This window comes from Somniosus microcephalus, chromosome 1, assembly GCF_052327205.1.
Source record: "Somniosus microcephalus isolate GS21.2 chromosome 1, FLI_Smic_1.0, whole genome shotgun sequence".
NCBI classification, from domain to species: Eukaryota; Metazoa; Chordata; class Chondrichthyes; order Squaliformes; family Somniosidae; genus Somniosus; species Somniosus microcephalus.
The window spans coordinates 214,456,024-214,474,261 of record NC_140987.1 but is presented as its reverse complement, the minus strand read 5'-3'; the positions used below and the strand labels follow the sequence as shown (position 1 = coordinate 214,474,261).

The 18,238-nt window shown below is 46.2% G+C and overlaps 1 protein-coding gene across 1 annotated transcript in view; it reads right to left on the bottom strand.

Annotated features, from left to right (window-relative positions):
• The window catches only part of LOC147124584 (uncharacterized), a 158,111-nt gene that overhangs the window by 49,953 nt on the left and 89,920 nt on the right, over nt 1-18,238 (bottom strand). The window contains exons 20-23 of the mRNA XM_085989913.1: nt 6,709-6,994; nt 5,943-6,142; nt 734-1,046; nt 373-556 (exon numbers count right to left, since the gene is read on the bottom strand). Of these exons, the coding sequence (XP_085846039.1) occupies nt 373-556; nt 734-1,046; nt 5,943-6,142; nt 6,709-6,994 (983 nt within the window). The remainder of the gene's footprint in view (nt 1-372; nt 557-733; nt 1,047-5,942; nt 6,143-6,708; nt 6,995-18,238) is intronic.

Sequence of the window (18,238 nt, the reverse complement as noted above, 5' to 3'; positions counted from 1 at the left end):
ATGTTTCTATGTGCCTGGAAAGCTGGATAATCTAAGCACTATCCTGTCACTGCTGCTCAGCACAAAAGCAAAGATCTACAGTGAGGGTTCTATTTTTCGACAGGTCAACAGAACATAAGAAACTTCAGGTCAACAGGCTGGGCTTAAACTCTATTTTCCAGAGGACTAAGGTGAGCACGAGTTTCTCAAAGGCTCCTCCCTCCTCATAATTTTTTGAAAATTTACAAAAGTTTCCTTTTTACAACATAGTGTGATTTATAAGATGGCACGTATAACAACGGTCACTGTTTTTAACATACTGTAGTGATGAGCAAAACTAATTTTTAAATGGATCAATCAAAAGTTTATTTTGCAAAACATAATGTTGCTTACCTTTTGGGAGTAACCAAAATATGAAACTTCTGCAGTCGCTTCTGGAATCTCTACGGACAGCCCTGCATCAGCGGTCTGACATGGGGTCAATGTGGATTGCGTGAAGTATGCATCAGAGGAAAATACCGCTTGTGCTTCCGGACTTTGATTTGTTGTCTGTAGTTGATCATGTGCTGGAGACACCCTGAAGAAAAGTTTGACATCAGTACGAACAGCCAAGACTATCAAAATGTATGTGTTTCCAACTACAAAGCATTCTAGTTCAGATACATATTTCAAATTCGTGCTATTCTGCTCTGAAATAGGTGTCAAAACAACAACTAAGTCATACACCAACTGTTACAAAGTTATCCTGCTTTACCTTTCAGCCAGATGCTCAGTTCCAACATCCAGATGCTCAGTCCTACTCATTTGCTCTTCATCTCCCACACATTTGTCTTGTCCATCAGGTATTGATAACTTTTCACACAAATGCTCGGTCCCATTGTCCAGATGCTCAGTCTTACTCATTTGCTCTTTATTTCCCACAAATTTGTCTTGTCCATCAGATATTGATAGCTTATCATTTGGTTGTTCAGCTGGAATCTGCTCCATGGTTATGTCTTGTTTATCAACTTCTGCTGTGACCAGGTGAAACTGCAAGGAGTCATCAAGATTCATCTCTGTTTTATTACCTGCAAACAAAATCATCAACTGTTATCTTTTCCCTGTGCCAACATTTTCTACATTAAAAATAGGGCCAGCAGTATTATAAAGTGTTATTTACCAGCAATAAAAATCATGTACTTGAAGCACTGAGTGTAATGAAATCTGTTTGTCTTGATCCTGTATTCGTTTTGCACTCATGTATATTACCCTCCCCTACTGTGTATCGTTTCACTTCCTCTTTCCAGACTAACCTGGGAGGTTCCAGGTCTTGGCTCTTGGCTCCGCCCCTGACTTCTCTTACATAAAGATCCCAGGATCTGTATGACTCATTCCTGTGAACCAGTCGGCGTGTTGAGATGTTAGCTCTGATCTTAGTGATTAAAAGCCAACTTGTTTAAGTCTATAACTTCTAGTTTTGTGGTTATTGAAGGCCCATCAATTTTAATCACCAAAGAATACTAGAATGGATCGACTCCTAAAACCAGAGCGTCTGGACTTGGATCCACATTCTGCTGAAGCATCAAATCAATTTGGACACTGGCTCAAATGCTTCGAACTCTTCGCGGGGGCCTCATCCGCTAGCGAGGTAGATAAACTGAGTCTACTGACTACTCGCGTAAGTCATCGGATTTATTCGTTCATCTGGGACGCCACCTCTTACACGGAGGCCATCACTATCCTGAAGGCCCAATACCAGAGGCCGGTAAACGAAGTGTACGCCAGACATCTGCTGGCTACACGCAGGCAGCGACCAGAGGAATCAATGGACGATTTCTTACAGGGCCTAAAGGACCTGGTCCGGGACTGTAACTGCAAGGCCGTGATGGCCAACGCGTACTCTTGACGAATTGGTCCGCGATTCCTTCATCACGGGCCTCAAATCGAATTATATCCGGCAGAGACTGCTGGAGAAGGAGGTCCTGGACTTAAAAAAGGCAGTGGCCACTGCGTGATCGCTGGACGTGGCCCAGAAAAACTCTGACTCTTATTCTTCCGGCCATGCGGCCCTCACCGCCTCGTGCGCGCCGAGGGGGCCGCCATCTTCCCCATCCAGGTCTCAGACCAGCTCTACGCCGCCGGAGTCCCCACACAGAAGTTCACCCAGGAGTCCTACTACAGCGGCAATGTCTCGAGGCCCGAAATGCTACTTCTGCGGCCAGGCCAAGCACCCCAGACAACGATGCCCAGCGAAGGACGCTACATGCTTCAAATGTAAGAAAAAGGGGCATTTTAGCAAAGTCTGCAGGGGGAATCCGATTTCCAACTCCGTCACCGTCTCGTGCGTGCCGTGCGGGCCGCCATCTTGGGATCCGCCATCTTTTCCCGACTCAACGGCCGCCCAGGGCCCAACAGTGGCTTCGATCACGGTGGATCAATCCAGGCCACACCCGTTGACAAAATCCATGATGGACATACAGGTAAACGGGAATTTAACGAAATGTTTAATTGACCGTGGGAGTACCGAGAGTTTTATCCACCCTAGCCTGGTACGGCGGCACTCATTAACGGTAACCCCTACACGGAGCAGAATTGCTATGGCTGCTAAGCCCCACACTTCGGACATTTTGGGCTACTGTGTGGTAACACTGACTGTAAAAGGCACGGACTACAAGGATTTTAAACTCCTCGTGATGCCAGAACTCTGTGATAATGTAATCTTGGGCCTGGACTTCCAGTGCCACCACGAAAGTGTCATGCTGGCATATGGTGGGTCCCAGCCGCCACTCACAGTCTGTGGCCTATCAACCTTAAAAATCAGCCCGCCCTCTTTATTCGCTAATCTCGCTCCGAACTGTAGGCCCATAGCGACCAAAAGTAGACCGTACAGTCTGGAAGACAGACACTTTATCAAGGCGGAAGTGGACAGACTCCTGCGGGAAGGCATTATTGAATGCAGTACCAGCCCGTGGCGTGCCCAAGTAGTCATAGTTAAAAATAGCGAAAAGAAACGGATGGTAATTGACTACAGCCAGACTGTTAATATTTATACCCAGCTGGACGCCTACCCTTTACCCCGCATATCAGAAATGGTCAACCAGATTGTGCAATACCGAGTCTTCTCGACTATCGACCTCAAATCCGCGTATCACCAGCTCCCCATTAGAACGGAGGACCGCTCATACACCGCCTTCGAGGCGAACGGGCGCCTCTACCATTTTCTCAGAGTGCCCTTCGGGGTAACAAATGGGGTCTCGGTCTTCCAACGTGAGATGGACCGCATGGTTGACGAGAATAAACTACAAGCTACCTACCCCTATCTGGACAATGTCACTATCTGCGGGCACAACCAGCAAGACCACGATCTAAATCTTGCAAGATTTTTAAAAACTGCCCTAAAGCTGAATCTAACCTACAACGAAGACAAATGTGTCTTCAACACAACCCATCTCTGTATCCTCGGCTGTGTGGTGGAAGGTGGGGTAATTGGACCGGACCCTGACCGATTACGCCCCCTAAAGGAACTGCCCCTGCCACACAATCCCAAAGCTTTAAAAAGGTGCCTGGGGTTTTTTTCGTATTATGCCCAATGGGTGCCCAATTACCCTGATAAGGCCCGACCCCTCATTAAATCGACGTCCTTCCCACTATCAGCTGAAGCTCGGGAGGCTTTCACCAGTATTAAACAGGACATTGAAAGGGCTGCAGTGTGTGCAGTGGACGAATGCATTCCCTTTCAAGTCGAAAGCGATGCGTCAGACTTTGCCTTAGCTGCGACCCTCAATCAGGCTAGGAGACCTGTGGCCTTCTTCTCCCGAACCCTTCAGGGACCTGAAATCAGGCACTCTTCTGTCGAGAAGGAGGCACAGGCTATAGTGGAGGCAGTGCGGCACTGGAGACACTACCTAGCCGGCAAACGTTTCACCCTGCTCACCGACCAGCGGTCGGTGGCTTTCATGTTTAATAACAAAGGGGGAAAATCAAGAATGACAAAATACTCAGGTGGAGGATCGAACTATCCACGTTCGACTATGATATTATGTACAGGCCGGGAGCCCTTAATGAACCCCCAGACGCCCTATCGCGGGGAATGTGTGCCAGCATTCATACGGACAAATTACAGGGTCTCCACAACGATCTCTGTCACCCAGGGGTCACCCGACTATACCATTTTATAAAGTCCCGCAATCTGCCCCACTCCATCGAGGAGGTCAGGGCAATGACCAGAGCCTGCCGCATCTGTGCGGAATGCAAGCCTCGTTTCTACAGGCCTGACCGTGCACACCTTATCAAAGCCACACGGCCATTCGAGCGCCTAAGTCTGGACTTCAAGGGACCCCTTCCCTCTGCCGACCGTAACGTATACTTCCTCAATATCATTGATGAATATTCCCGCTTCCCCTTCGCCATTCCCTGCCCAGACATGACCAGTGCCACGGTCATCAAGTGTCTCTGTAATCTATTCTGCATGTTTGGCATGCCGAACTACATACACAGCGATAGGGGGACGTCATTCATGAGTGACGAGCTGCGCCAGTTCTTGCTCTCGAAGGGGATAGCCACTAGCAGAACCACTAGCTACAACCCCCGGGGTAATGGGCAAGTGGAAAGGGAGAATACTACTGTTTGGAAGGCTGTCACGTTAGCATTAAAGTCAAACGGCCTTCCGACCTCCCGCTGGCAGGAAGTCCTCCCAGACGTGCTCCACTCCGTAAGGTCTCTGTTATGTACTGCCACTAACGCTACCCCTCACGAAAAGATGTTCGTTTTCCCCCGGAAATCCACCTCGGGCATATCTCTACCCACGTGGCTGACGTCTCCGGGGACAGTACTATTGCGGAAGCACGTGAGAGGCCATAAAACGGACCCCCTTGTGGAAAAGGTACAGCTCCTCCATGCAAACCCTCAGTACGCCTATATCGAATACTCTGATGGGCGAGAGGACACTGTTTCCATAAAAGACCTCGCTCCCTCGGGAAGCGGAGAGAACGATGGGAGACTACCCGATGAAGACCTACACTACAAAGAGACAGGACGCCCAGAGGTATCAATACCCAACTTTAACCTGGAGGACACTGCAAATAACCTGGAAGACACTGCGGAGGCCCGGACAGCGGAGGAGCAAGAATCCACTCCCCTAGAGGCACCCCAACCGGCTTTGCACCGATCACTGAGAACTGCAAAACCTCCTGACAGACTCACTTATACCAACTTTTAAGAAACATCACCCCGATGGACTAAATCTATAGAAGGGGTGAATGTAATGAAATCTGTTTGTCTTGATCCTGTATTCGTTTTGCACTCATGTATATTACCCTCCCCCACTGTGTATAGTTTCACTTCCTCTTTCCCGACTAACCTGGGAGGTTCCAGGTCTTGGCTCCGCCCCTGACTTCTCTTACATAAAGATCCCAGGATCTGTATGACTCATTCCTGTGAACCAGTCGGCGTGTTGAGATGTTAGCTCTGATCTTAGTGATTAAAAGCCAACTTGTTTAAGTCTATAACTTCTAGTTTTGTGGTTATTGAAGGCCCATCACTGAGTTTATCATTTCTGCAAGGACTTGGAAAATGCAATGCATCAGTCACTTCCAAATTTAAAAGCAATCATTTCAAGTTCTTAATTTCCTTAGTGAATTGCTTTACATCACAAATAAAATCTACAATTCTAAGCAAATAACGCCCACTTTTTACAAAACTTGCTAACATAACAGTATCAGGAATACACCTTGTACTTAAAAGATCATTTATCAATGCAGTCACTCACTCCGACTACACTGCATGCTTTTAAATCTGTTAATTTACATTTCACCATATTCACCCACACACACATGTACAGATGCAATCGCAAACCTCATCGGTTGCAAAGGACCAGTGATGTCCCAGACCATCAAGTTTCTAGTTAACTTTAATACAAAGAACTATTTTTTTGTTTTAAAGAAAAGGTTTCTTTAATCAATGTAGGCTCTGTCCATTTGGCTTACCATGTTTTGCCTTCTGCAATGTTGTTCCAGATGGTTCTACGGAGCTCTGCATTTTTCTACTCTCTGTAATAGGACAAGGCTTTTTCGCATGGCTTCTAGAAGTGGTTTTACCGAGGTTGGGTTTTGGTTTTAGAAACCTGCATCTTCTCAAGGCTCTGTTTGCCTGTGAACCATCAGGCTCTTCAATGACTGAAGGGCCACTAATGAAAGAAATGGATTCCTTTTAGTATCATCTCAGATGAAAATAAGTTTCAAATTATCACCAAAAAATATTTTTGCACAATTTCCATGCACTGTGAAATCTAGGTGAAGAGGCAAGGCCGAAACCCCAGAACATCAAGGTTAAAAAACAGGAGAAAGGATAAGGTAAATCAAGAAGCTGTGATTATGTGATGCCCAGCTTGGGTTCTAAAAGCTGGTAGATTGGAGAAGAAAGGAAAGACTGGTGGAGACAGGAGTTCAATAATTGAGGTCCTGGGAAAGAATAGGTTACAGCAGTAGATGGAAGACAGCGAGGATAAAGACAGAAGAGGAGTATGTAGGATGGTACATTTCGAGCTTTGGAACAGCACGAGATCGGTTTATTTTACATCATTTCAGATTCACTACTAAATCCTAAATCAAGATGGAGGTACTGGCGTGGCAGTATATTAATCCTTTATATCATTTATAGATAGATTGGAGTATGTGAAAAGTATTGTGAAGCACTGAACAATTTATGGAAAAAGTAATTTATCCTTCCCTAGCACAACATTAGAGACCTTACCTAAAGCTAGTATTGCTAGAATCTTCTTTTGGAAGAGAAGGTTCTTGTACGTCCAGCCCATCCTTGAGATCTTTCTCTGTAGGAACACTCTGCTCATCAAGTCTGCTAGATTCAGTGTGCACATCACTCACATTGGGAACAGTATCACACACTACCATCTGTAAGGAAGGAGAATCACTACGTAGGACAGATTCCTGCTCAAAATTCTTCTGATCTACACAGCTTACATCTGTGTATGCAGCATCCTGTAAACCATCACCAGGCTCTGCACTGCAGTGGTCCTCTTCTAAAGGGGGCAACAACACAGAGGGTTAAAATTAACATAACTACAGAGGAAGAACTGCTCTGCTTGTTATGTGTAGTGACATCAAACACATTGGCTGAAATTTTGCCGACCGCGGCGGGTCCGGTGCAGGCGGTGGCCATGGCGGGTCGCGACCCCGCTGCTGGCTCCATCCCGCTTCTGAAAACGAAATTACATTAATAAGATCTATTAAGCCCGCCCAGCACGTTACCTGGCCCAATTAAATGGAGTGGGTCTGGTGATGTCACTCATGATGTGTTTTCAGCCGGGATCTTTAAAGGGACCATGGCCACATTAGATTTGACGCTTAATCTAACATAGTGCTGTCAGTGCTGCAAACACTGACAATGACTGCACAGAGGGATGCACCCAAGTTCTCCGATGACTCCCTCCATATGCTTATGGAGGGAGTCAGAGCACACGGAGGTCCTCTTCCCTTCCATGGGCGGAAGAGACCTCCCCAGGAGACCAAAACAGACTGGTTGCAGACTGCAGCCATATGGGTGTACAACGTAAAGTTAACTAAATCTGGCCATGAGGCCATCCCTGGCCTTCTGGGCAGCAATGTGCCCGGGTGTTGATACCCTCTGTCCTATGCAGTATCAGTTGATTGCGGAGAAGGTTGGTGTTGTTGTTGGGGCTCATTGTGGTCTGATTCTGAGGACCAAGGTGAGACAGTATAAACGGCACCCATGTTGAAGGAATAGATGGCAGGTGAAGCAGAGATGACAGAAGCATTCTGTCAATGGTGAGAGATGTTGTTCCAATGAGGTGAGACTGGATGGAGACTTTGCTGGAAAGAGCTGTAGCCTACAGAATCTGTGCTGGAAATGGACTGAGCAACAGCTTCTGCCTGAGGAAAGGGATGATGACAGGTGGGAGCTTTTACTGTACATTTGATGCTGTCAAGTAATCAGCTGGAGCAATGGCCACGGAACTCCTGCCTCAGGTTGACAGATGTGCTTCCTGAGCAGCATGGTTCCCATGGCCATGCAGTTAAATTTAAAAAGTAAGTTAAAAATGCCTGTTAAGGGTCTGACAACTAGCTGTTAATCATCTCAAATGGGTCGCCCACCGCTGCCGGTTGGGTCAGGTCCGCGCTGATGGACGCGCCTGGGGGAATGGCGTCTGGGGCCAGGATGACAACGGGTTCCCGACCTGCTCCCAAAAATAACAACTTTCCCACCTAACCCGCCTCCAATTGTGCCTACTACCACCCCGGAAATTTCCGGCCATTCTTTTGCAATGCATTTACAATGTCACCACATACAGCAACCAGAGTAATTCTGCCCCCCTTGTTTATCAATTGTTTATACACAATGAAAGTTGGTTATTTGTTAGTGTTAGATCCGTGTGTTAATGGAGACACGGAATGCAGGAGTTGATTTAACAAGTGTTTACTGAACAAAGTCTGGAGGTGAACTAACAACACAAGACGCTACACAGGCTTATATACCCGAGTGGTCACTACTGGTACTACAGTATACAGGGGCTTCAAAAACATAGTTCCTCTTAAAGGTACATACACTACAATTCCTCCCCTTTTAGATAAATAGTACATAACATTTTAAGTAATCATTAAATAACATTTTTACAAGAACAATAATATACACATTTGCTGAAGTTAATCAATTGCAAATTCAGTCTCTCTGGAGGCTTCCTGACTCGGTCCGGATAACGCCTCGGTGGTGTAGTAGGTTCTTTTGGCAAGGTCGATTCGGCTTCAATGCTAGTGTCGGGTTCATCTGGTTCCAGTATCACCGGATCAGAGGTAGATACTATGGGTATCTCTGCTTCATCACTAGGAGTATAGAGTTGTGGTGTAGGTTGTCCTTTTTCGGATGACTCTATGATCTGGTCAGCATGGCGCCTTATTATGCTTTCTCCAATGTCCACGGTATACATCAGCGGTCCTAGTCGTGTGCAAATAGTTCCAGGCTGCCATTTCTCGGTACGGTAGTCCCGGGCCAAAACTGGTTGACCTATCTGGAAGGTTCTAGTTGGCCTTTCATTCATGCTTTGAAATTGCCGGTTCTCTACGTCCCTTCTGACGTTTGGCTTGACCAAATCCAGCCGGCATCTTAGTCTTCTATTGAAAAACATCATGGCGGGGGTTTGGTTTGTAACCACGTGTTGCATTCCTGTACGCAAACAAGAAGTTATCTACCTTATGTTGTAGATTTATGTCTTCATTACCCATGGCCTTTATGGCCTTCTTGAAGGTCTGGACAAACCTTTCAGCCAATCCATTGGTGGCGGGATGGTATGGGGCGGACGTGTAGTGCTTAACCCCATTGTTTTTTAAGAACTTCCTGAATTCTTCGGATACAAATTGCGGTCCATTATCAGAACAGATCTGTTCAGGCAGCCCATTCCTGGTGAATATGGTCCTTAATACTGTGACGGTTTTTTCCGTGGTGGTGGAGGACATCTTTATTACCTCCGGCCACTTGGAGTGTGCATCCACCGCGATTAAGAACATTGAGTCCATAAATGGACCAGCAAAGTCGATATGTACCCTTTGCCATGGAGATGAGGGCCACTCCCATGGATGTAGAGGGGCTTGTGGCGGGGCGTTTTGGACCTTCTGGCATCCTAGACAGCTCTTGGTCATTTCTTCAATGTCTCCATCGATACCTGGCCACCACACAAACGCTCTGGCTAAGTTCTTCATTTTCACTCCACCCAGATGCCCCTCGTGAAGCTCCTTTAGCACTCTATCCTTGAGTTTGGGTGGAATCACCACTCTGGATCCACACATCAAGGTTCCTTGGCACACTGACAGCTGTTCTCTTCTTTGCGAGAATGCTGGCAACAGTGGTTCGCCATGTGCTGGCCATCCCTTCACCGTTAAATCGTAGACTCGAGAGAGAGAGAGTTGGGTCATTTCGCGTTTCCTTTTCAATGGTAGAATTTGTCACCGGTAGACATTCCACTATGGTCGAGTGGAATATCTCCACTGGGTCCACTGTAGGCGTCTCTTCCACCGTTGGCAACGGTAGGCACGATAACCCGTCAGCATTCCCATGCTGTTTTGTTCCTTTGTACTCTATGTCATATTGGTGTGCCCCTAGGAAAAGGGACCACCTCTGTAGCCTTTGCGCTGTCATAATGGGAATGCCCTTTTTAGGGTTGAATATGGAGACGAGGGGTTGATGGTCAGTCAACAAGGTAAACTTTTGTCCGTGTAGGTAATGGTTAAATTTCTTCACCCCCCACACCAGGCTGAGTGCCTCCCTGTCGATCTGGGCATAGTTACGCTCAGCTGAGTTCAATGAGCGTGACGCAAAAGCTATCGGCCGCTCCGAGCCATCAGGGAATCTATGCGATAATACCGCTCCCACACCGTAAGGGGATGCATCGCACGCCAGTCTGATTGGCAGTGATGGGTTGTAATGAGCCAACACTTCCCTGGACGTGGTCAAGCCTTTGCATTTATGGAAGGCACGTTTACAGTCTTCGCTCCATTTCCAAACTACTCCCGTTTGTAGCAGTGCGTTAAGCGGGTGCAGAACCGTCGACAAGTTTGGTAAAAATTTATGATAGTAATTTACTAATCCCAGGAACGACCTTAATTGTGAGACATTTTCAGGCACTGGGGCCTTTATGACCGCTTCAATTTTTTCAGGTGACTTATGCAACCCTTCTTCGTTAATGACATGGCCACAATATGATATTTGTTTCTGGAAAAATTCGCATTTGGGGCGATTTGCTCGTAGGCCCCGTTCTCTCAGCCTCGTGAGCACCTGCTCCAAGTTGGCAAGGCGCTCGTTGTCGTTTTCTCCTGTTACAAGGATGTCGTCTAGGTAGCATTGAGTCCCCGGAATCCCTTGCAGGACTTGCTCCATAGCTCTTTGCCAGATAGCCGGAGCTGATGCCACTCCGAAAACCAGTCGATTGTACTGGTACAGGCCTTTGTGTGTGTTTATCGTGAGATACTTTTTAGAGGCCTCCTCAACCTCCATCTGTAGATATGCCTGTGCTAAGTCAATTTTGGTGAAACGTTTCCCTCCGGATAGTGAGGCGAAAATATCTTCTATCCTCGGAAGAGGATACTGTACCGTGTGAAGAACCGGGTTTACAGTCACCTTGAAGTCCCCACAGATGCAAACTTTTCTCTGTTCTTCAGATTTATTATTCAACGTTTTCTTCATGACCGGGACGATGGGTGTTGCCCACTCGCTCCAATCTACCTTGGATAACACGCCTGCTTTTTCCAAATTCTCCAGCTCTGCCTCGACGGCTGGACGAATTGCGTATGGCACCGGCCTTGCCTTAAAAAACTTGGGAATTGCCGCATCTTCCACTTTTATTGAGGCGGTGGCGCCTTTCAGGGTTCCTAGTTCCTGTTGAAACACTTCTTTGGCGTTAGCCAAGATTTCTTTTAATCGTCCAGGTATGACGTCATCATCGTTTTTTTTCTTACTGGTCACCGTCAGTGCCTGAATGGAGTGCCAGTCTAAACGTATCTTTCTGATCCATTCACGTCCCAACAACGGTGGACCACCATCTTGCAGAACGTATAAATACAACTTCTGTATTTCCTTGCCATTGTATACAACAGGCACCCTTATTTTCCCTCTGGGGTATACTTTCTGCCCTGTATCTGTCTTCAAGACAATGGATGTGTCTTTCAAAGGTATATGCAGAAATAGCCGCTCGTAATCCTGTCGACTCATGACGGTCAGAGCTGATCCTGTATCTAGCTCCATTTTGACTGGGGACCCCGCTATCGTGAGGGTAACCCAAATGGTCTGGTAATCTTCTTTGGCAATTACATTATGTAATTTGAGACAGCTTAGTCTCTTGTTTCCGGAGTCGCTATCGCTCTTCTGGTCTTCGGAGCTACTGTCCGTCATCATTTGTACCTTTCTGTACTTTTCCTTATTGACCTTTTTACTGTCAGCGGATTTCTTTCCAGATCTGCATACACGTGCAATGTGTCCCATCTTTCCGCATTGCCTGCATGCTTTGTCCTTGAACCAGCAGTCCTTCTGGTCATGGGTGGATCTGCCGCAGCGATAACATCTCTCGAAACCCCGTGTCATTTCATGGGTGCCGAAGTCCTGTGGCTTTTGCTGTATCTCTGCAGCTCCTCTTGCTGCTGCTTCATATGATACAGCCACACTGAAAGCCTTGTCCAGTGTCAAATCTTTCTCAGAAAGTAGTCTTTTCTGTGTTCCTTCGCTTAGGAGACCGCAGACGAATTTGTCTCGTAGAGAATCTGCCAGTCCTGCCCCGAATTGGCAGTGCTTTGACAGCTTTCGTAATTCGGTGAGGTAATCAGCGTTACTTTCATTCTTGTGCTGATTCCTCCTGAAGAATTTGAATCGTTCCGCTATCAGCAGCGGTGTTGGGTTTAAGTGCTCCTGTAAGGTATCAACAATCTCATTAAAATTCTTGTCCATCGGTTTGGCTGGAGTGATCAAGTTTCGTAACAGCCCGTATGTCCTTGCGCCCATCAGATTTAGAAGTACCGATGCCTTTTTATCATCCGCTACTTCATTCGCCTTGTAATATACCTCCACTCTTTCCACATATGTGGTCCAATCTTCTATATCACTATCGAAAGCAGTAATATTGCCAGTCTTCAGCATCTTGAAAATCTAAAATGGCGCTTCCCACGCTTTTCTTTCTTCCCCGCCGAGTTAAGATGGCGCCTCCCGCGCTTATCCGCTGCTGCCAGCGCTGTTCTCCGCGGTTCCCGTTGCGACCTGCAGCTTTTCGCGGTATTTCTATTTTATTTTTTTATATATCGCTTCAATAGTTTCTCCGTTACTTGGAGAACCGTTCCCGTCGTGGAGCGGACCCTCTGGGACTTTCCCCTCCCTCTGCTCGGTCCGAACGCCGACCTGCTTTGCAGCACCGGCCGCGCCCTGAGTGCTCCACCCTCTCTCTCTCTTTGCTTCTGCTTCCCGACTCGCTGCCCGGCCCCGTTGCAGAGCCACCTGATCGAGCTCTAGCCCGCCGCAGCCCAGGAAGGATCAGTGCACTACCTGCCACCAGCTCATTTAGCTGGGGAAACCACAGACTGGAGACCAAGCCGGGCCCTCGTTTTCGAGTTTTTTTTTCTTGCTTCTGGCTTCGACCTTCGTCTGAGGAATCGATCCCCTGGAGGTGCTGCCGAATTGCAGGTAAGTTCGTTTCTAACTCGTCGCCACTGTTAGATCCGTGTGTTAATGGAGACACGGAATGCAGGAGTTGATTTAACAAGTGTTTACTGAACAAAGTCTGGAGGTGAACTAACAACACAAGACGCTACACAGGCTTATATACCCGAGTGGTCACTACTGGTACTACAGTATACAGGGGCTTCAAAAACATAGTTCCTCTTAAAGGTACATACACTACAGTTAGAATCAAATATTTATTAAGATCCATGTCGAGTCTAAAACTCAAAGTTAAAACAGCTTGTACAGTAGAACCCCCAATTACTCCATAAGCCTGAAAATAAACTGGGCCACAAAGTATCCAGTTCTCAAAATAGGATTTAGCTACTATTGCCATTTTTGTGTAGTGCAAACACAAATACCCTTATTGGCCCCTATAAAAATATTCCTAACAAAAGTTTTTCCAACAAGCTTTTTCATAAACTGCTTACCAGGTTATCAGATAGAAAATTTAACCAAGTTTCACTGTGCCAGTTTGGAGGGATTGAACAGAATACACGTGATGACACTACAACAGTGTTACAACAGCATAGATTGATAGGAAGAAAGTGTTCTACTAAAAAATACCAGCATTAGTATCAAAAATACATTAGTGGTAATCTTTGATACTGTAAGATTTGCAAAATTTCCACATTCTCCCAAGGTTATTAATAAAAGGGACCCTATGGACAATTTAAAAAGGGTACCCAAAAGATGGCGTCCGCACCTCGTGACCAAAAGTCTGTACGATTTTAAAAGTCTGAACTCTGCAGCTCAGAACAAGCAGCTTTGGGAAATCGAAACTTAAGTGAGAAGGACTTTTGTGTTTGGAGGGCCAGACAGCTAAGCAAACATTTGAATATGCATTCTCGTCAAATGGGAACAGATCAACCCAGTTAGGCCTAAACAGGAGGCCATTAGTTTGTCCGCATAAATTATCAGAAACAGCTTATGGAAGCCATCGAGGCTGGACAGACCGATTAAAATACATTAATGACAATACAGCCCGGACATCAGGCCATTAGGTGCGATAAACGGCCATCTAAAAACAGTTATTCTAGATTGGTACAATCATTTAAAACAGCCCGCCAAAATTGAAACAATGGACTAACCTGATTTGGCGCGCAGATAAGGGGCCATCGAAAAGAGTATAACTGTAGGCCCTTAATAGCAATCTCGCTCTGCTGGCTCTCTCCTCCTGACTCTGACCTCTCGTCTGGTCTTGGGCTACCGCCGCTCGCACTCGAGCCCTGACCTCGTGGCGGGTTCTCTTCTCGCTCCCCGCATTAAGTTGCAACCAAGGACATCCATACCAATAGCAGGGGAGGGGAACGAGACCAGAGTCCAAAGTCACTCAGGACACCCGGGCCACGAGAGAGGGCAGAGGAAACAAGGTGGGACGAACCGAGACGAAGAGTAAGGTAGACCCGACAAGTGCAGAGAAGGGCAGCAGAAGACGTATTAATTAAAAAACCCGAGCGCCAAGTTATAAGCTGACGCTCGGGGAAGAAAGTATCTGAGGACAGTGGGACTAAGTTGGTTGGGCAAATCCCGCAATTAAGCTGGCAAGCCCCTTGTTGAACACTAACGCAGGTGTCCACGCCACAATGAATATACTGGCGTTTGACGCTTGGGTAGTAAAATCTAAACAGTGAAGACTGTTAATCGTCTCATTGACGCAACGTTACCGCCGCCGACCATCCGAGGGAGAAGAAGAGGAGAACCCATCGTGACGAGACGACGACGGCAGCGGAGAAGAAAGGTGTGTCGCAGCAGCAGCTCCAGCACCGCGCCCGGAGACCACGTGGCAACGGAGTACCCAAAAGGACGGCAGCCCAAAATCGTGACTGCTAAAACGACGAGTTTTGCTTTGGATTGGTGAGCATGAATTCCTGGCCCCTCATAGCTTAATCTAGTTAGGTATAGGGGTGGGATAAGGATAAGGGGATTGTTAAAAGTAATTGTTTTTCCCTCGATGTGCCGTGTGTTCCCCATTCCCTGTATAAGTATATAAGTTGTAGTGTTATATGCCTGTAATTGTGTTCTCTACCAGTAATTTTTCTCATAAGACTGTGTTTTCGTTCCTGTTTTTAATAAAATTCTTGGTTTTCTTACACTGAACCACCTGTCTACTCGAGTCTTTCTGTATCGCCGCCTGTACCTAAGTCCGGTGTCTAGAACCCAGGGGCGCGGGAGTGATTCGAACCGCTCACCAACAGTCGGGGGCATAACTGACTGGGCGCACGTGCCACCCGCCACCCCCTACAATACATATAAAAAAAGAGTTAGTTTTAAGGAGTATGTTCAATTCTGAAATCTAATCTCAGTTCAGATGGCAGTTAAATTGCAAAAGTGTTTCTTTTGCATTATATTATCTGAATGGATAAATTAGTGTTGTGAAACTCCTATGACAGTTAATTATTCCCATTATTTATTAAACTATTTTGTTTAATTGAAAAGTACATCATTATTCTGAAACAGCATATAGATGGGCTGTTGGTCAACAGAAGAGGAAGACATTTTTTTATTGTAGAACTGGTATGAGGTTATTAAACACAATGTTCAAATTAAACACAATGAAATATTAAAACTGGGTATCATCTAAAATCCATGTCATTTTTCTCTGGTATAAACTGTACAATTTAGAATATAATTTAATATTCAGCGTTCAAACCTACACCGAAACTTAGAAATTCCATCTCACCTCGACCCTTCTCCTGAATATCAGCACTGTGAATTAAATGAAAGCTTTTCAATTACAACTACAATCACTGCAACTTCTGTACTTCTTGTACGGTCACCTACAGCGCAACTTCACTGCATAAATTACATCGTTCACAGTAGTGTGAACACTGTATAAACCAGAGAAGCATTATTTTTGCAACAAGTCAACATAAGTAACCAGGACAGAGTGAATTAAGAAGTTTCATTTTCAATTTAATTCAAATGGGTAAAAAAAAAAGACTGATGTCTGGAAAAGAGAGCAACAAAGACCAATTCCTAGCCTCAGAACCAAGTGCTTTAAAGATTATTCTCCTCAGAACAAATATAGTTGTTTGGCGAGGTTATGGTTTTAACTATTGTAAGGGACAGTTAAGATATTGACTATCATAAATCTCATCCTCAAAGAAACTACTCATGAAATAACGCTGGACAGCCAGCTGGTGGCGCCGTCCAAGGAGTATAAATATTCAAGCGTGGGCCCAGCTTGCCAGGGACATTTTGTAAGACAGGAACTAGTGAAGTACAACTAGACCTCCATGTTCTGAAACAAGTTGATTAAAGCCTTGCTTTATACTCAAACCAAGTGCGTAGTGAGTTTTCTTACATCAATTTAATCAACTTGATATCGACTCCATGCTTTGGGTGATTTCGGGAAACAGCCAGCTACGACTCGAACCATAGAAGGGAACTCAGACAAGTAATCGATCCATCATGGAGAAACTACTCAGACCCGCCCGTCTCGACCTGGACCCGAATTCACTTACAGCTGCTAAGGTATGGAAACACTGGTATCGTATCTTTAGCAACTTCCTTGAGGAGTGTGGTGAGAATGTTCCTAATAAGTTACGAATGCTTGCTAATTTTGTATCCCCTCATGTGTTTGATTATATCGAAGACTGTGTAGACTATGACGCTGCTATCCAAATACTACAGCAGCTATATGTCAAGTCCCCAAACGAAATTTTTACTCGGCATCTACTGGCCACAACTTGACAACAACCCGGGGAATCACTTGACAAATTCCTTTAGAAACTTCGCAGGCTCAGCAAGGATTGTAATCTTAAAGCTGTTACAGCTGAGCAGTACCAGGAGGAGTTAATTCCTGATTCCTTTATTAATGGGATTGCGTCTCCCTTCATATGTCAGTGTCTGTTGGAGAATAAAACCCTCAAGTTACAGGCTGCCTATGACCAAGCATGTTCTCTGGACTTAGCAAAGAGGAATGCAGATACCTATCTTTCACCACGTGCACGGGCTGCTGCTATCACTTTTAGTGACTCCTTCCATAGGCCTCGAGCAGAAGCCCTCACGGATGACGACTCCAACCTGGCTGATGACAACCCTACCCTAGAAGCCTTCATTGACGACGACCCCGCCCTAGCGGCATCTTGGCAATCTGGAAGGAAATGTTTCTTCTGTGGAGGTGTGTTCCATTATAGGAAATTTTCTCCTGCTCGCAACGCGACCTGCAATCATTGCAGCAAGAAAGGTCACTTTTCGAAGGTATGCCAGTCAAGAGCCGCTGTTAGTAAGAAAGGCCAGAAAGCAGAGAGTAGGAATCAACGGGTCTTTTTCTGAGTGGCAGGCAGTGACTAGTGGGGTACTGCAGGGATCGGTCCTTGGACCCCAACTATGCACAATATACATTAATGATCTAGATAAGGGAACTAGATGTAATATCTCCAAGTTTGCAGACGACACAAAGCTGGGTGGGCGTGTGTGCTGCGAGGAGGATACCGAGAAACTCCAGGATGATTTGGACAGGTTGGGTGATTGGGCAGAAGCGTGGCAGATGCAATATAACGTGGATAAACGTGAGGTTATCCACTTTGGTGTCAAAAACAGAGGCCTACTATTATCTGAATGGCAATAGATTGGGAGAAGGGGAAGTGCAATGAGACCTGGGTGTCCTTGTGCACCAGTCGCTGAAGGTAAGCATGCAGGTGCAGCAGGCAGTGAAGAAGGCAAATGGTATGTTGGCCTTCGTAGCGAGAGGGTTTGAGTACAGGAGCAAGGATGTCCTGCTGCAGTTGTACAGGGCCTTGGTGAGACCACACCTTGAGTACTGTGTGCAGTTTTGGTCGCCTTATCTGAGGAAGGATGTTCTTGCCATGGAAGGAGTTCAGCGAAGGTTCACAAGGCTGATCCCTGGGATGGCAGGAATGACGTATGAGGAGAGATTGGGTCGATTGGGCTTATACTCGCTGGAGTTTAGAAGAATGAGAGGGGATCTCATCGAAACTTATAAAATTCTGACAGGTCTGGACAAACTAGATGCAGGTAGAATGTTCCAGATGGTCGGAGAGTCCAGAACCAGGGGTCATAGTCTAAGGATAAGGGGTAAGCCATTTAG